The sequence below is a fragment of the Cervus elaphus genome, chromosome 3 (genome assembly GCF_910594005.1).
Source record: "Cervus elaphus chromosome 3, mCerEla1.1, whole genome shotgun sequence".
Classification (NCBI taxonomy): Eukaryota; Metazoa; Chordata; class Mammalia; order Artiodactyla; family Cervidae; genus Cervus; species Cervus elaphus.
In genome coordinates this window covers 2,529,147-2,549,170 of record NC_057817.1, presented here as the reverse complement: position 1 = coordinate 2,549,170, position 20,024 = coordinate 2,529,147, and the positions used below count along the sequence as shown (strand labels likewise).

Genomic DNA, 20,024 nt, shown 5'->3' with positions numbered 1-20,024 from the left:
ATGCCCCAACCAGTAACACTAAAGAAGCTGAAGTTGAACAGTTATATGAAGACCTACAATACCTTCTAGAACTAATACCCAAAAAAGACATCCTTTTCATTATAGGGGAGTGAAATGCAAAAGTAGGAAGTCAAGAAACACCTGGAGTAACAGGCAAATTTGGCCTTGGAGTACAGAATGAAGCAAAACAGAGTTTTGCCAAGAGAACGCACTAGTCATAGCAAACACTCTCTTCAACAACACAAGAGAAGGCTCTACACATGGACATCACCAGATGGCCAGCACTGAAATCAGATTGATTATGTTCTTTGCAGCCAAAGATGAAGAAGCTCTACACAGTCAGCAAAAACAAGACTGGGAGCTGACTGTGGCTCAGATCATGAACTCCTTATTGCCAAATTCAGACTTAAATTGAAGACAGTAGGGAAAACCACTAGACCATTCAGGTATGACCTAAATCAAATTCTTAATGATTATACAGTGGAAGTGAGAAATAGATTTAAGGGACTAGATCTGATAGACAGAGTGCCTGATGAACTATGGATGGAGGTTCGTGACACTGCACAGGAGACAGAGAACAAGACCATCCCCAAGAAAAAGAAATGCAAAAAAGCAAAATGGTTGTCTGAGGAGGCCTTACAAATAGTTGTGAAAAGAAGAGAAGCAAAAAGCAAAGGAGAAAAGGAAAGATATACCCATTTGAATACAGAATTCCAAAGAATAACAAGGAGAGATAAGAAAGCCTTCCTCAGTGACCAGTGCAAAGATAGAGAGGAAAACAATTTAACGGGAAAGGCTAGAGTTCTCTTCAAGAAAATTAGAGCTACCAAGGGAATATTTCATGCAAAGTTGGGCTCAATAAAGGACAGAAATGGTATGGACCTAATGGAAGCAGAAGATATAAAGAAGAGATGGCAAGAATACACAGAAGAACTGTACAAAAAAGATCTTCATGACCCAGATAATCACAGTGGTGTGATCACTCACCTAGAAGCAGACATCCTGGAATGTGAAGTCAAGTGGGCCTTAGGCAGCATCACCATGAACAAAGCTAGTGGAGGTGATGGAAATTCAGCTGAGCTATTTCAAATCCTAAAAGATGATGCTGTGAAAGTGCTACACTCAATATGCCAGCAAATTTGGAACACTCAGCAGTGGCCACGGGACTGGAAAAGGTCAGTTTTCATTCCAATCCCAAAGAAAGGCAATCCCAAAGAATGCTCAAACTACCACACAATTGCACTCATCTCACACACTAGCAAAGTAATGCTCAAAGTTCTCTAAGTCAGGCTTCAGCAATACATGAACCATGAACTTCTGGATGTTCAAGCTGGTTTTCGAAAAGGCAGAGGAACCAGAGATCAAATTGCCAACATCTGTTGGATCATTGAAAAAGCAAGAGAGTTCCAGAAAAACATCTACTTCTGCTTTATTGACTATGCCAAAGCCTTTGACTGTGTGGATCACAACAAACTGTGGGCATTCTTCAAGAAATGGGAATACCAGACCACCTGACCTGCCTCTTGAGAAATCTGTATGCAGGTCAGGAAGCAACAGTTAGAACTGGACATGGAATAACAGACTGGTTCTGTTAGGACTGGTTCTGTTAGGATCTCCTCGCAGTCCTAGGAAAAGGAGTACATCAAGGCTGCATATTGTCACCCTGCTTATTTAACTTCTCTGCAGAGTACATCATGAGAAATGCCAGGTTGGATGAAGCATAAGCTGGAGTCAAGTTTGCTGGGAGAAATATCAATAACCTCAGATAGGCAGATGACATCACCCTTATGGCAGAAAGTGAAGAAGAACTAAAGAGCCTCTTGATGAAAGTGAAAGAGGAGAGTGAAAATGTTGGCTTAAAGCTCAACATTCAGAAAACTAGGATCATGGCATCTGGTCCCATCACTTCATGGAACTCATTAAGGAAGACTAACAAATAAACAATTAGCTACAGCAAAGGTGGTCCAAGAAGAAAAGAGCAATGATAAAGGAGGGAACTTTCAAGCTGGAAGCAGAAATGGATAAGGTGTTTGTATGGGTAAGGGTGTGATGAGCTTTCCATGGAGAGAGCCTGGCAGTACAGTGCTAGCATCTTTGGGGAACTGAAAAATCTTGGGTATGGCTAGAGTGTGTAAGGACTGTTTTCAGTAAATGATGGAAGGTGGGTCTGAGTATGGACTAGTATCAAATCACAGTCCATGCTAAGAAAATTGTAAGGACATGAGATAATCAGATTTGTCCTTTAGAAATCTTCAAGGATAATTTGGGTTGAGATAACCAACAGATAATTCACTTTGAACACTTACACAGTAGACAATAATAAGTGGATATAGAACAAAAAATTTTAAATTCAAGTATTTATTAGATAGAAATCTGACATAAGAGTTTATCAGAGTTCATCTGAACTTGTTTCTTCTCTAATAAAAGAAGTATTGTGTCAGTCCCTGAACAAATATTTTTTAACTGATGGTTTATTATGAGGCAAGGTAAAAGAGCTTTCAGTTCAGTTCAGCTCAGTTGCTCAGTCATATCAGACTCTTTGTGACCCCATGGGCTGCAGCACGCCAGGGCCTCCCTGTCCATCACCAACTCCCGCAGTCCACCCAAACCCATGTCCATCGAGTCAGTGATGCCATCCAACCATCTCATCCTCTGTCAATCACTTCTCCTGCCTTCAGTCTTTTGCAGCACCAGGGTCTTTTCCAATGAGTCAACTCTTCGCATGAGGTGGCCAAAGTATTGGAGTTTCAGCTTTAGCATCAGTCCTTCCAATGAACACCCAGGACTGAGCTCCTTTAGGATGGACTGGTTGAATCTCTTTCAGTCCTAGGGACTCTCAAGAGTCTTCTCCAACACCATAGTTCAAAAGCATCTATTCTTTGGTGCTCAGCTTTCTTTATGGTCCAACTCTCACGTCCATACATGACCACTGGAAAAACCATAGCTTTGACTAGATGGACCTTTGTTGTCAAAGTAATGTCTCTGCTTTTTAATATGCTAAGTTGGTCATAACTTTCCTTCCAAGGAGCAAGTGTCTCTTAATTTCATGGCTGCAGTCACTATCTGCAGTGATTTTGGAGCCCCCCCAAAATAAAGTCTCTCACTGTTCCCATTGTTTCCCCATCTGTTTGCCATCAAGTGATAGGACTGAATGCCATGATCTTAGTTTTCTGAATGTTGAGTTTTAAGCCAGCTTTTTCACTCTTTTCATTTTCATCAAGAGGCTCTTTTGTTCTTCTTCACTTTCTGCCATAAGGTTGGTGTTATCTGCATATCTAAAGTTAATGATATATCTCCTGGCAATCTTGATTCCATCTGTGCTTCATCCAACCTGGCATTTCTCATGATGTACTCTGCAGAGAAGTTAAATAAGCAGGGTGACAATAGAGAGCCTTGATATACTCCTTTCCCGATTTGGAACCAGTCTGCTATTCCATGTCCAGTTCTAACTGTTGCTTCCTGACCTGCATACAGATTTCTCAGGAGGCAGGTCAGGTGGTTTGGTATTCCCATCTCTTTCAGAATTTTCCACAGTTTGTTGTGATCCACACAATGGCTTTGGCATAGTCAAAAAAGCAGAAGTAGATATTTTTCTGGAACTCTCTAGCTTTTACAATGAAAGAGCTTTAATGGAACTCTAATATCATCCTTGGTGGTTGCTTTTTGATTAATAAGGCCTCATTTGCATTTTGAGGACTTAATTACTTTAGGAGCTTTTTATGAAAAACTCATTTGTGGGAACCTCTGAAATTAGAATTCAGTATATCTGAGGCAGGTTTCAGGACTATATTTGTAAAAAGACTCCAGGTGATTCTCACAGTGGTAGAGACATTGTTTTGAAGTCAGTTCTGAAATTTGTCTTGAAGTTTGAGTTTGTATTTGATGAAGAAAAAAATCATATTCAAATAACTTCATTTCAGTTTTTGAACTTCCCTCCATTCAACATCGTATTGCTACCTACAATCCTATGATTCAATTTTAGTTTTAATCATTTTCCTTAATCAGTCTCTGGAGCAAATGTTTCTGAGCAGTAATGGCTCCAAATTTGATTCTTGAGGTGGAGAGTGGAATAAACGAAGAGCATGGTTAATACTCCTACTGTAATTAGGATCCCTACTGCAGAAAGAAGCGCCATGTCCAAAATATCCCCACATGGTTTCAGAATGTAATGGGGATAATATTGAATATATTTTCCTTTCCTTTTTTTTTTTTTTCAGTTTTTCGTAGGACTGCTTATGATCCTACTCCTGCAGGTGGCAGCAGGTATCCTAGCAACTACTAGCAAATCTAAGGTGTGTACACGTATTATACCTGACAGTTTTGGAAAAGTCTGAAAAATTGACATGCTACCTCCTGGCATGAATCATTTAGCAGCACTTTTCAATTTTCAGACTGAACAAACTCTGAATAAGACTCTCATGATTAATGCACGTCTTTTGAGTTCAACAAATGAAAATGAAAGAGTATTCCAGAAAGCCTTTTCTGAACTTCAAGGAAAGGTAATTAGAACTTGTGGGTTATTTGGAGAGTTGGACACAGTTTTCCTTTTACTTAATTTTTGACAGGTGTGTTCCTTAAGAATTGGAAAAATGTCTCCCTTTTGCATATTTTGACCAATTATTCTGTCACTATGCAATAAGAAGAATCTGGGACTATTTCTAATTTTTTCCCCAGCTTCTTATGAAGTTCTGAGGCAGTTTAGGACAGATATTAAGAGGATATGTTTACGATAGATTAAGTCTTGATTGAGCGAAATCAATAATTGCTTTAATATTTACCATTTCAAAGGATAGTGTGTTTTGAATGCTTGGAATTTCCCTTCTTTCTTTCTCTGCCTCCATGTCCCACTTCTTTTAAAAATAATTATAGCTATTGTTTATTGTCAGAGAAGGCAATGGCACCCCACTCCAATATTCTTGCCTGGAAAATCCCATGGACGGAGGAGCCTGGTGGGCTGCTGTCTATGGGGTTGCACAGAGTCGGACAGGACTGAAGCGACTTAGCAGCATTGTTTATTGCTGCTTAGTATGTATCAGATTTACATTCAATAGCTCACTTAATTCTGACAACAAGTCTATGAGATGGATAATATCATTAACCTCATTACCTTTATCCAGAGAAAGCAATGGCAACCCACTCCAGTGTTCTTGCCTGGAGAATCCCAGGGGGAGTCTGGTGGGCTGCCCGTCTATGGGGTCACACAGAGTTGGACACAGCTGAAGGGACTTAGCAGCAGCAGCAGCATTATCTTTAATAGACAGATGAGGGGATTAGAACTTAGAGAGGCATGACAGCTAACAAGTGATGGGGTTGGAATTTGAATGCAGATCTGTCTGACTCACTAATTCTTTTTAACCAGTAAGCTAGCCCCCCTCCCCCTAGGTATGTATGTATGTATTTACTTTGGTTACTTCACTGTCTTCAGGGTAAAGTCAAGATTTGGACAGGGGTGAAGGTATTTCACTATCTGGCTCCTACCTTGTCTTTTAACTTTACTAAAGACAGCTCCAGAAGGCACTCTGGTCCAACCAGGCTTGTCTACTCAGGATGTCTTAAATAATTCTGCCTCATCCTTGGAATGTACTTACTACTTTTCTTTTTCTTTTTTTGACTTGCTTTCTTTAAAAAAAAAATTAATTGGAGGATAATTACAATATTGCGATGGTTTTTGCCATACATCAGTATGAATTGGCCATAGGCATACATGTGTCCCCTCCCTTCGGAATCCCCCTCTTCCCTCTATCCCCCCAGCTGTTGCAGAGCACTGGCTTTGACCGCCCTGTGTCACACATCAAACTCCCACCGGCTATCTGTTTTACATATGTTAATGTATATGTTTCAATGTTATTCTCTCAAGTCATCCCACCCTCTCCCTCTCCCACTGAGTCCAAAAGTCTGTTCTTTCTTTACAAATACTACCTGAACTTTGAGACTTGACTGAAATATCGCTCTGTGAAACTCCTCCCCTCTACAGTTTATTTACCCAGAATTTCCATCATATTAATGACATGTAGCATTTATTTCACGTATATCATAGAAACCCTCAGAATCTCAGAGTAGAGCAGGATTTTACAGGACATTTAACCTGACTTGTCATTAATTGGGGCTTCCCAGGTGGTACTAGTGGTAAAGAACCCATCTGTCAATGCAGGTAGATGTGAGATGTGAGCTTCATCCCTGGGTCGGGAAGATCCCCTGGAAAAGGGAATGGCAACCCACTCTAGTTTTCTTGCCTGGAGAATTCCATGGACAGAGGAGCCTGTTGGGCTACAGTCCATAGGGATGCGAAGAGCCGCACATGACTGAAGTGACTGAGCACACACATCATTAACATTAAAAGTATTTTATGTTTATGTTCACCCACCTTCTAACTAAGTATGGAAGAGCCAACAGTTTGCCCATTTTGCCCATCCCATCCCATTCCCTTTGCATCTAAGTCTGATGATTAATGTGTTCTTTCTTAATTTGAAACAAAATCTTTCTCCCCTAGAATTTATATAATTTAGTTTTAGTTCTTCCTTATGGAGTTTCAGAGGAAAAAGAAAATCTACTTCTACATATTGCAACTTTTTCTTTGAAACTGGCTTCTTGTATGACTGCTAAGAGCTTTGATTTTCAAGTCAAAACATCCTAACATCCCTGGTTTCTTGAACTATTTATCAGATGACATTTCCCCCAGAGCCCAGTTCCTATTTGGATAGACTCCAGCTTGTAAAAATTCTGCTTAAAGCATCATTTCCAGGAGCTGAAACCTGATATGAGTTAGTCCCTGTTTAACTTCCTCTGTGTTGTGTTTCTCCTAGCTCAGCCAGAGCTGCATTCCTTGATCCTCTCTCCTCCTGGATAATTCCTACTTTAGAGTCCAGATTAATCCAGATTTAAAGGCAGGAAGAATTTAGGCAACTCAGCTTCTCCACTGGGAGGGGCCAAGCATCCTTGATTTTCCCTGTTAATCTAGGACAAAATATATTACTGGTAACCACGGAGTCTCTGGGTGGGCCTTGAGTCACGCTTGGTGCATGTTGTCCCTGGTATCCAAGGTCTTAGTGTCATCCATGGGATTCTAAATGTTCTGTTTGTTGTAGCACAATTCTTTTTTAAAAAATATATGTACATTTATACTTTTCTTCTGAAGACAATACACTTACTGTCAGATATTTTGTTACTGAAGCTGAAGCTTCAATAATTCAACAACCTGATGTGAAGAACCAACTCATTGGAAAAGACCTGATGCTGGAAAGATTGGGGACAGGAAGAGAAAGGGGCCATGTGGATGAGATGGGTGGATGGTATCACTAACTCAATGGACATGAGATTATGCAAACTCATGTTTGGGAGATAGTGAAGGACAGGGAAGCCTGGGGTGCTGCAGTCCATGGACTTGCACAGAGTTGGACACAACTTAATGACTGAACAACAACAACAAATAATTGCTTTACAATGCTGTATTAGTTTCTATTGTACAGTGAAGTGGATCAGCTGTTTGTATGCATACCTCCCCTCTTGCATCTCCCTCACACCCCTCATCCCAGCCCTCTAGGTCATCACAGAGCACTGAGCTGAGCTCCCTGTGTGGGGCACAATTCTGACTCATTTCCGTGCATGAATTCTGTGCCTGAAGCTTCTTGGGTTCACAGGACTATGGTTCTCTTTTACAGAATTGTCTATTCTGGTTTTTGCTTGTTTTACAATATATATCCACCAGGACTTTCTTTTCTATTTTTCAGTAATGTTTCTTTGGAAAAAGAAACCTCTGGCTGGGTGGCCTGGGGTCCCATCACACAGAGATAATTTGTAGTTACTAAGTGACTTTCTTTTTGGTTTTCAGGGAATTCCCACATAAATTCTCTGCTAATATACTAGTAGAACATGCCCATCTTGGATTCTTGGAAATGACTATTTGTATCATTCACTGAGAAGTGCCTTGTTCATCCAATGCTATTATACTTTCAATACATCCCAACCAACTTCTTCCCCAGCTGCTCCCACACCTGATCTCGTGACTAGATTCCAAACCAAGTTTAGCCTTTCTACCCCCTGCTCTGTCTCCTGTGTATCTCTATGCTGTCTTAAGGGATACTGTATTCCAAAAATGGATTGATCAGTGAGTGTATATAGTGAGATTTATATTCTTTTTGATCTGCTGTGTCTGTATCAGTTAATATAATTCAAGTTTATTTAATCAGAAAGAGTGAGCAATTGATTGTGTCTACTGTGGAAGCAAGAAAAGAAGGTGTTTCAAGATTACTTTCTTTGTTAATATTGATTGACTTTGAAACCATCTGAAATCTCCAACTCTTTGTCATGTGAATATCTAATGAGTCATATATTTGTGCAAGTGAATCTTTGAGCCAAATCACAAGGCTTTATATCTGCCACAGTTTGGACCTGCTGAAGGCCATCGTGTGAAATATCTTTGGAACTCCAGTTTGTATTCAAGTGTATTAATCATTATTCCCATCTCTACATCAACTATAGAGTTGAAAAGGTGTTTTCCATAATGTTATCTAAAGTATTCATATTAGTGTTGAACAGATCCGTTCATGTGAGAGTATAAAGGAAGCAATAACAACAACCACCACAAAACACAATCAACAGTGATGACAACATATGTTGAGTACTTTCTAGCCCAGGCATTGGGCTAAACACTTCATATCTTCACATGGATATTCTAATTTTATCTTTACAACAAATCTGTGAATGAATTAGACTATCATTAAAAACTATCATTATCTGTATTTTACAGATGAAGAAATTGTGGCATAGAGAGGTTTAAGGAACGTGAGTAACAAGGTCACTCAGTAAGTGGAAGTCCTTTTAATATCCTTGTATGGCAATGCATCTGAGCCTTAGAAAACCACCCAGTCTTGGTTCTATTTTCTTAAGCATTTTTTTCTTTTTTTCTGCATGAAAAGTTTAGTCTCTAATTAGAGCAAATATGACAAGATGAGAGAGAATTACCTCTCACTTTCATCTAATAATACTATAACCCGTTACTCTGAGTCATTGGGCTTATTGCTTTCTTGTTATCCTTTCCCAAACATGACCACAGTTTCTCTTAGTGTTTGCCCATGTTTAGTTGCCTTAGGAAGCATCACTTCAAACAAAGCTAGTGGAGGTGATGGAATTCCAGCTGAGCTATTTCAAATCCTAAAAGATGATGCTGTGAAAGTGCTGCACTCAATATGCCAGCAAATTTGGAAAGCTCAGCAGTGGCCAGAAGACTGGAAAAGGTCAGTTTTCATTCCAGTCCCAAAGAAAGGCAATGCCAAAGAATGCTCAAAGTACCATACAATTATATTAATTTCACATGCTAGCAAAGTAATGCTCAAAATTCTCTAAGCTAGGCTTCAACAGTACATGAACCAAGAACTTCCAGATGTTCAAGCTGAATTTAGAAAAAGAAGAGGAACCAGAGATCAAATTGCCAACATCTGTTGGATCATAGGAAAAGCAATAGAATCCCAGAAAAACATCTTATTCTGCTTCATTGACTATGCTAAAGCCTTTGACTGTGTGGATCACAACAAACTGTGGAAAATTCTTCAAGAGCCAGGAGTACCAGATCACCTTACCTGTCTCCAGAGAAACCTGTATGGTCAAGAAGCAACAGTTAGAACTGGACATGGAACAACAGACTGTTTCAAAATTGGGAAAGGAGTACATCAAGGCTGTATATTGTCACCCTGCTTATTTAACTTCCATGCAGAGTACATCATGAGAAATGCTGGGCTGGATGAAGCATAAGCTGGAATCAAGATTGCCAGAAAAAGTATCAATAATCTCAGATACGTAGATGACACCACCCTCATGGTGGGAAGTGAAGAGGAACTAAAGAGCCTCTTGATGAAGGTGAAAGAGGAGAGTGAAAAATTTGTTTTAAAACAGAACATTAAAAAAATGAAGATGGCATCTGGTCCCATCACTTCATGGGAAATAGATGGGGAAACAACGAGAGATAGTGAGAGACTTTATTTTCTTGGGCTCCAAAATCACTGCAGATGGTGACTGCAGCCATGAAATTAAAAGATGCTTACTCCTTGGAAGGAAAGTTATGACCAACCCAGATGGCATATTAAAAAGCAGAGACATTACTTTGACAACAAAGGTCTGTTTAGTCAAGGCTATGGTTTTTCCAGTAGTCATGTATGGATGTGAGAGTTGGACTCTAAAGAAAGCTGAGTGCAGAAGGATTGATGCTTTTGAACTGTGGTGTTAGAGAAGACTCTTGAGAGTCCCTTGGACAGCAAGGAGATCAAGCCAGTCAGTCCTAAAGGAAATCAGTACTTAATATTCATTGGAAGGACTGATGCTGAAGCTGAAGCTTCAATACTTTAGCCACCTGATATGAAGGTGGCTAATTCATTGGAAAAGACCATGATGCTTGGGAAGATTGAAGGCAGGAGGAGAAGGGGATGACAGTGGATGAGATGGTTGGATGGCATCACTGACTAAATGGACATGAGTTTGGGCAAGCTCCAGGAGTTGGTGAAGGATAGGGAAGCCTGGCGTGCTGCTGCTCATGGCATTGCAAAGAGTTGAACATGACTGAGCGACTGAACAACAACCAAATGTTTGGTTTATTTTAAGCCTTAACCTTCCTGACATTATTCTAAGAATTTCATTCTTCATTTTCCCCTCTTTGCTGTTTTACAGATGTCTATGTAAAATTCAATCTCATGGAAGGCCAACTGAGCATCTTCTTTGGGTTTTGAGATGCCTCTCACTCTTCTCCCCCTTTCCTCCAAAGGTGATCAAAGGTCATGAGATAGAAATTTCACCTTATAAACCTCTCATATTTTTAAAGTAAAAGTGCTTTAGAGAAACTTCGACTTTCTTATGAGCCCTCTAGAAGCTTATTTCCTAAGATATAAGAAACATAAATCTGATTCTGCCTCTCTTTTGTCATTAAAAAGTAGAAGGTGAGTGCTTAATATTTTTTCCAAATTCTTCAGACTTTTGGACCTGAAACTTTATTTTTCCTCTGTTGATATGAAGTCCAAAATGGAATATTCTTTCATTCTTGTTTCTACATTCAGGGAGGTAGGTGAGGTTACTCACATAATATTCTGGTATAAGAAGCATCTTTATAATGATTTCAAAAGAATATGATTCAATGTGTTGACAGTGTTTTTATCCTCTCTAGTGACTGTTTTTCACATCTACTTTTCATCAAACAGTTAAAATGTTGTGGTTTGGTCAATGGAGCTTCTGATTGGGGAAGTAATTTTCAACACTATTACAAGACATGTGAATGTCCAGGTGAATCAGATCCTTCTTGTACAAAGTATGGTGGAAAAGCTATTTACAAACAGGTGAGAACAAATTCAATTTGGCACAGTAAGTGGTTCTGTTATTTTATTCACAATGAAAGTCTCTATAAAATATTATGTTGCAGCAATTACAATGGGAATCTTGATATAAAAGTCCCAGGGATTTCCCTGGGAAATAAAAAATAAATCCTTTTTAAAAGATAAAAGCAGATATAAAAAATAAAAGTATTTTATTTCTTCTATGAGTTTGGCATCATTTAAACTCAACTTTATTAGATCAAAGAATCATTCTGCTACAAGGGGAGGCAAAGTACAAACTAACAGATAAAATTCATTTTGTCCTCTCTTTGGTGACTTTAATCATTTTTTCTCCACTATTTTTTTTTTCTATTTTAACATATGCTTTAGAAATATATATTTTTACTTTAATTTTCAAAGTAAAGCTTTCTTTTTCTAATCAAAGTTTGCCTTTCTCAAGTAATTGTATTGAATGCAGAAAAATAACTTGGGCTTTAGAAATTTCAGCTCTGAATATTAAGTGTACCTACCAATTTGCCTAATTATTGTTCCAGTTGAGAAGTTGTTTCATACCTTTAAAGTCAATGAAAACTTGGGTTTGTCTTTCATATGTTATAGACGACATATTTATGTTACTTGTAGGTGTTAATATGTGGATGTCATATTCCTTATTATTGCTTAATTCATCAAATATTTATTGACCACTTCCTATATGCTGACCTTTTATCAGCTGCTGGATATCCTTTCCTGAATATGCTTCAGTGTCTGCACTCATGAAGTGAATGCTCTCATAGGGAAGAGAGAAAAATAATTAGGCAACTTTAATCCAATGAACTACTGATATTTCTTGGATAGGGACAGGCACAAGATATCTAACCCCATCTAACTCAGTCTTTGGGGTTCAAGATAGAGCTTCCTGGAAGACATGATATCTACCCCTTACCATAGAGTTTTACATAATTTATTCCTTCTTCCTGGAAGAAACTTTGGATGGATGTGTACAAAAATGACAGTTGATATTAATGTTTCATTTATTTGTTATTGTTCTTTGGTGCCTGCTATGTGTCAGGTAGGCTTCCCTCATAGCTCAGTTTGTAAAGAATCTGCCTGCAGTGCAGGAGACCCGGGTTCAGTTCCTGGGTTGGGAAGATCCCCTGGAGAAGGGAATGGCAACCCACTCCAGTATTCTTGCCTGGAAAATCCCATGGACAGAGGAGCCTGGCAGGCTATAGTCTGTGAGGTCACAAGAGTCAGACACGACTTAGTTACTAAACCACCCCCACCATGTGTCAGATAGACCCTTGCTAGAATTAGACACGCTTTTGGACCCTCTAGGAGATTAAGGTCTAGTTGGGAAAGAGATACATGGAAGATATTATATTTCAATGGGCTAATTCCTATAATACCTAAAGATTTATTTTCAATCTAGCATTGGTTGAGTACTGGCTACTGAGGTTAAATATACATTAGGAAATAAAAAGTATCTCAGGGGAAACATCTCACCTGTTGACTATCACAGCCCTTTTACTAATGGGTTGGCCAAACTGTTCATTCAAGTTTTTCGGTAACATCTGCAAGATGTTATGAAAAAACCAAATGAACTTTTTGGCCAACCCAATAATTTTATCAAAATTAAGGAGACTGTTCTGAAGAGAAATTGCTGTTCCAAGTATTTGAAGTAACATATTGGGGGAGAAATTATCCATCAGGTTACAGAGCTACCAAAGTGATCTGACTAAAATGTTTTATTATTAATTTTTATACTCCTCTCTGTTCTCCTTCCCTCTACATAATTTTAGTGACACAATCTCCACAAGGAAGAGAGGGAATAAATATGATGTTAACAAATGCAGTTTCCTCTTAGGTTAATGAGGGAATTAGTAAATTAAATTGCAGATTGCAATCTGTGTCCTGTTAAAGATTCAACTAAAGATATCTTTCCTGAGGATAGATTTTGAAAAGCCCTAGTATTATCCTGAGAAGTAATAGATATTTCCTCCAAATTCACACATAATTCAGCTGAAGATAGGCTTATGGTTGCACCAGTTTCCCAAAAGGAAGATCATAAAGTCACAAAATACTTTTGTCTGCCTTGTGTCATTTGAAAGAAGTCTGGAAAAATAAGAAATCTGGAATGTCCATAATTCACATTTTCCCCCTTCCCTTTTGCCAAGATAACCTGATTATCTAGAGGGGAAGGAGGGAGAAAACAACTAAAATATAATGAATGTGACTCAGTAGATATCATTAATCTCATAGTTTATCTTGAATGATATAATAATTTCCTCTAAAGTTTACCATTTTGAATCAGATGAGAATGGAGAAACCTATTACATTCAGGAATGCAGGGAAAAAAACTGTTTTACTCACCCACATGGAGAAATTTTATTTAACAAACAGCAATATTTTGTTAACCCTTTGCATTTATAAGACTATCATAGGAATAATATATTTTCTAGCAATACAGACAATCCCACTATTATATTGCATATTATTTTTCCATTTTAGAAATTATTCACATAATTTACAATTGCTGAAAATTTTAGGTCTGGCCTAAAATATTTTTTAATGAATTTATTTTTAATTGTAGGATAATTGCTTTACAATGCAATCCCTATCAAACTACAATGGTATTTTTCACAGATCTAGAACATAAAGTTCACAATTTGTATGGAAATACAAAAGACCCTGAGTAGCCAAAGCATCTTGAGAAAGAAGAGTGGAGCTAGAGCAATCAACCTGACTCAAAACTATACTAAAATAATTTGGGCTTGATATTTCATGCTGCTTTGAATAAATGTTTAAAAATATAGCAGAGAGACAATTGTCTAAATTAGTTTTTTTTTTTTTTTGGTCTAAGGTAAGAATGTAACAGTAGATATAATGAATTTTTTTTTTTTTCCTTTTTAAGGTAAAAATAACCCTGAGACATGTTAAGGGATTTTTGAAAAAGAACTTGTTTTAAAAATGAAAATCTACACTATAATTAGCTGAGACCTCAACTAGGGAACTCTCTGCTGCAGGGTACAAACCTAAAAGATACACTGTCAAGGTGACAATAGCTCTGAAATGAACAATCAGAAGTTAGGATAAAATGAATATTTACAGCTAAATAGTCCTAGATTCAGCAATTAGGAAGTTGAAGCATAACTTTGTTCCTCAATGCTTCCTCATGTATGAACAAACCACAAACAGTCACAACCTTTTAGGGGCATGGAGTAGGAGCTGGAGTAATAGGAATAATCCAATTCCTTTTTGTTGAGTATATTCCTTGGTAGTCACGTAAAAAGTCAACCCAGTGAATAAAAATCTGTACATATTAAAACAAGGTCAAAATTTGGCAAAAAGTAATTTTTCATATTTTGTTTTTAACAGTCATGCTTTGCCTCGATTAACCACATATTTTCAAGACGTTTTTTCATAGTTATTGCACTAGCATTTGGACTGGCGGCTATTGAGGTACAGTATTATCTTGCACTATTCATTCTTTGTTTATTCCCTTGTTTGTTCATTAATTTTTCTAACAAATGTATGAAGAGCCAAATACAAACCAGGTGCTCCAGAAAAGCACTGGGTACCAAGTGCCTAAGGCCCAGCAGCTGCATCTATCGACCTTGGGTCTGGGGAGGGGATTATAGTCTTAGGAATTCAGCAGGGCTGAAGCTATTATTTTTGAATGATTTCTCTCGTGGGGGAGAAAATGGAATTAGTTTCCACACAGTTTTTAGTCCCAGCTATTCTTTTCCCATTGAAAACTAGCACAGAGTTAATGTTTCTTCATTTGAAGAAATAGCACCAAACAAAATGAAAATACAAACTTTACAATTTTTTAATCTCTCTTCCTGATTTTGAAACAGAAAATAACTGAGCTCAGAAGTGTGGAGAGCTATTTTCCTGCTATTCTGTTATAGAGAAATCTAATAAGTTCTAAAAATTAGACAGCTGACTTTGATTTTCTCACTGTAAGGACTATGGACTCACTTGGAGAAAGCTTTTGAGGAAGCTTTGCTTGAGATGACTGCATTTGCTCTCATCAATTTGATTATTGACTTTGAAAAAAAGAATTCTGTATAGGTTTTTATCTTGATGGGCCCTCTTGGCAGGACTTTTGCAGAAACTGAAGGAATTTTTTTTTTTTTTATGTGACCTGAAATTCTTTGCAAAAAGATGAAATAAAACTGTTTCAGGGAAGTGTTTTGGAATCAATAATTAGATCTTGGTAATTTAGATATCAAGTGAGTCAAATTCACTCACAACCCAGGTCAGGGTCTTGGCAAGAATCCTAACAGTGTAAGGTGTCTCCCTAGTTAACACCTCTGCAGGCTGGTTTGCTCAATGAAGTGACTTCTGCTTCACTCTCACAAACGCTGCCCAATGTTCTCCTTGGGTTTTCTGGTAGTTTTTACCTCTCTTGTGCCACATCACTATCTGAGAGGAATTTTAGCAGAGACTGAAGCAATTTAGTATCCTAGATTGTCATTTAGGTTACTGGTGGACTTTCCCAGCCAAAGCATAAGAGACAGGGTTGGAACCATGAGCAGCAAATTGGGCTGTTAAGCCTGACTTCCTTGTGCGTGCTAAATCACTGCAGTTGTGTAAGACTCTTTGTGATTCAATGGACTGTATCCCACCAGCCTCCTCTGTCCATGGGATTCTCCAGGCAAGATACTGGAGTGGGTTGCCATATCCTCCTCCAGACCTCCTTCTAGCCCAAATGAATAGGTCCAGATATGAAGCATTTTTGGTGGGTAGATGTAGCTGTCTTTCTTTACATCCAATATATGACCAAAACCAAATGATGCTGGCAATAAGTCTATTTCTCTCTATTCTGCCCATTGTAAAAGTTCCTTTGTTTCTCTTCTTTGTATTTTTTAAAATTAATTTCTTCGGCTTTGCCAGGTCTTATTTGCTGCATGTGGGATCTAGTTTCCTAAGCAAGGATTGAACCTGGGCCCGCTACATTGGGAGCCCTGAGTCTTAGCCACTGGACCACTAGGGAAGTCCCCAAAATGATTTATTTTTTATCTATCAGTTCAGTTCAGTTCAGTTCAGTCGCTCAGTCATGTCCAACTCTTTGCCACCCCATGAATTACAGCATGCCAGGCCTCACTGTCCATCACCAACTTCCAGAGTTTACCCAAACTCATGTCCATCGAGTTGGTGATGCCATCCAGCCATCTCATCCTCTGTCGTCCCCTTCTCCTCCTGTCCCCAACCCTCCCAGCATCAGGGTCTTTTCCAGTGAGTCAACTCTTTCCATCAGGTGGCCAAAGTATTGGAGTTTCAGCTTCAGCATCAGTCCTTCCAATGAACACCCAGGACTGAGCTCCTTTAGGATGGACTGGTTGGATCTCCTTGCAGTCCAAGGGACTCTCAAGAGTCTTCTCCAACACCATAGTTCAAAATCATCAATTCTTCGGCGCTCAGCTTTCTTTATAGTCCAACTCTCACATCCATACATGACTACTGGAAAAACCATAGCCTTGACTAGGCGGACCTTTGTTGGCAAAGTCTCTGCTTTTTAGTATGCTATCTAGGTTGGTCATAACTTTCCTTCCAAGGAGTAAGTGTCTTTTAATTTCATGGCTGCAATCACCACCTGCAGTGATTTTGGAACCCCCCCCCCCCCGAAAAATATAGTCTGACACTGTTTCCTCTCTTTCTCCATCTATTTGCCATGAAGTGATGGGACCAGATGCCATGATCTTAGTTTTCCGAATGTTGAGCTTTAAGCCAACTTTTTCACTCTCCTCTTTCACTTTCATCAAGAGGCTCTTTAGTTCTTCTTCACTTTCTGCCATAAGGGTGGTGTCGTCTGCATATCTGAGATTATTGATATTTCTCCCGGCAATCTTGATTCCAGCTTGTGCTTCCTCCGGCCCAGCGTTTCTCATGATGTACTCTGCATATAAGTTAAATAAGCAGGGTGACAATATACAGCCTTGACATACCCCTTTCCCGATTTGGAACCAGTCTGTTGTTCCATGTCCAGTTTTAACTGCTGCTTCCTGACCTGCATACAGATTTCTCAAGAGGCAGGTCAGGTGGTCTGGTATGCCCTTCTCTTTCAGAATTTTCCACAGTTTATTGTGATCTACACAGTCAAAGGCTTTGGCATAGTTAATAAAGCAGAAATAGATGTTTTTCTGGAACTCTCTTGCTTTTTCAATGATCCAGCGGATGTTGGCAATTTGATCTCTGGTTCCTCTGCCTTTTTTAAAACCAGCTTGAACATCTGGAAGTTCACGGTTCACGTATTGCTGAAGTCTGGCTTGGAGAATTTTGAGCATTACTTTACTAGTGTGTGAGATGAGTGCAATTGTGTGGTAGTTTGAACATTCTTTGGGATTGTCTTTCTTTGGGATTGGAATGAAAACTGACCTTTTCCAGTCCTGTGGCCACTGCTGAGTTTTCCAAATTTGCTGGCATGTTGAATATAGCACTTTCACAGGATCATCTTTCAGGATTTGAAATAGTTCAACTGGAATTCCATCACCTCCACTAGCTTTGTTCGTAGTGATGCTTCCTAAGGCCCACTAGACATTGGAATTCTCATTATTGAGTAAAACAGCCAAACTATGATATCTCTCCTTACTTGACTATAGCAACTTACAAGCACACACACACAAATCAGTACTTTCTTCACTTTAATTAAGAAAAGAAAAAAGAAAAGAAAAAAATCCATTGACACTGATAGTCACCACTTTTGGCTAAAAGCTATACCAACAGGAGGTTCTAGGAATGGAGCAGTTAAATAAGAGCAAAAAATAATATTACATTTTTTAGATGACTTCAGAATATCAGAGCTTGTGCATATTACTTAGCAAGATTATCCTGAGTCTTAGCGTACATTACTGTAGGATGATCTCCTAATTATTGCCTGTTTTTGTGAACAAGGATACGTTCTTTTCAGAGGCGGTGGAATACAGGAAAGTGTGACTTAACTGTCTAGTTTGCTGATGCATGGTCGGCTTGTATGTCAAGTTTGCAACAGCAAAAAGTGATAGCTGCCTCATCCCAGTGTTTTGGACATTTTCTTTCTTCTTTCCTGGTACTTGTCTCCCAGATTTAAGGCTTGGGAGTAAAGCAAAAGACTAAATTGTAACATTTTCTCAAGTCATTCTAAAAGAATGACCTTTGGAACTTTCTGAATGAAAGTTTTTATCTTCGCAGAGAATTGGTGTTGATTTTTTTTTTTTTTTGTATGAAAAATATATTGGGCAAAAGTTCTCATTTGGAGGGCATTTCCAGGAAAGGAATAGTGAGCAGGACATCTTAGTACAGTGGGAGCACTGGAGATGACTCAGCATAAACGGTGTCTCACCCTCTCTCTGCCTCTCCTCGGAGGAGGCTGGTGGAGCCAAAACTTTCCATCCACAGTACACACAGGTCTTTTCTGTCATTTCTGCATCAAAGCCACAGCATGCCACTCACCAACTTTAGAGCCAATTAGGCACTGTTTTGAGGTCCCTTATTCTTGGGGGAAACACTTAATGAGATGGAAATTGTGCCCCAGATTTTCAGCTGTGCAATCTCACTTCAAGGGAAATTCCTGAATGTTGCTATTCCCCTTAGATTTAGAAGCTTTTTAAGAAAAAAAGTTATTCCCCCCCCCCCATTCTTCTTGGAGATGCCTAAAAATATAGCAAGAGAAATTCTAGACTCCTTGATTTTTAGGTGGATGATGTAAACCAGATGATAGGAGCAGTCGGTGTCTTTAGCCCCGGACGCCTGAGCTCCCCGGAGTTCCAGGGCCATGACCCACAGAAGGATGTGTTTGTTTCAGAAGGTTGGGTTGCTTCAATGGTAGTGCTACCGCACAATCAAATAGGGCCAGATAGAGCCAGACTACCAGCTAAAAACCCTGATTAAGACAAAAAATACTCAGAAGCTTTCTCAATGTTAGACTCCCAACAAGAGAGATGACTTAGATTAATAATATTAGAATTGTCAGTAGCCAAAATTTTTTCATAGTGTTCTTTTTATTTGTAATATCTCTAGTGTTTCCCTTAAATTCCACATTCCTCCTGTCATTTTATTTTCTAGGTACTTGGTCTGATATTTTCTATTGTTCTGTACTGCCAGATGAGGAAGAAATAAAACTGGGGATGTGTCAAGCCATCATCGGTCAAACCCCTTTAAAGTTTTACTGTGGAGTTGTTACTTTAAATATATGAGTGCAATGTTAAAAGCAGCTTTCCTATTAAAATGTGTCATTTAGCTGGATCACAGATATCTTTCTGTCATATTGAACATATTTAAAATTTCAGACACACAAGGAAATTATATGACTGTGCATTTTCCCCCAAAATAAAAGTAATATTCTTTACTTTGGTGCAATCCTGTGTGATTATTGTGTTCAGGTGGTACTGAACACAGCTTAAAACGTTCACCTGGAGCCACGCAGTGGAATAATAATCTCTGAGTAATAGGGCCATAGTTAGTCAGGGCTGTGTGTCCAGGCTTTTTAGAAGCAACACTCTCTCGAGATGTATTAACCATTGGTGGTAAGATTGAATTAAGCCTCATGTTGGAAGGTTGAGAGTGGCCAAGCAAAAAGTCATCACATCTTGTCTGTTTCCTAGTGGTGTCTTGCCATTAGTTTGCTAGTCTTGCCAGGGTTTGCTAATGGGGTCTCTTTTTCTCTCTGTTGAGGACAAGAAGATGCTTCCTTTCCAGCCAGTGAATTGCTGGTATGTCTGTGGATTTTATAACTATGTCTGAGACATAGTT

The 20,024-nt window shown here is 38.8% G+C and overlaps 1 protein-coding gene across 3 annotated transcripts in view; it reads left to right on the top strand.

Moving 5' to 3' along the window:
• The window catches only part of TSPAN8 (tetraspanin 8), a 278,796-nt gene extending 259,279 nt beyond the window's left edge, over positions 1-19,517 (top strand). For all 3 annotated transcript variants that reach the window (XM_043879403.1, XM_043879414.1, XM_043879417.1), the window contains 5 exons: positions 4,218-4,292; positions 4,392-4,499; positions 11,181-11,315; positions 14,667-14,750; positions 19,338-19,517. In XM_043879403.1, the coding sequence (XP_043735338.1) occupies positions 4,218-4,292; positions 4,392-4,499; positions 11,181-11,315; positions 14,667-14,750; positions 19,338-19,391 (456 nt within the window). In that variant the 3' untranslated portion in view covers positions 19,392-19,517. The remainder of the gene's footprint in view (positions 1-4,217; positions 4,293-4,391; positions 4,500-11,180; positions 11,316-14,666; positions 14,751-19,337) is intronic.
• The last annotated feature ends 507 nt before the right edge of the window (positions 19,518-20,024 follow it).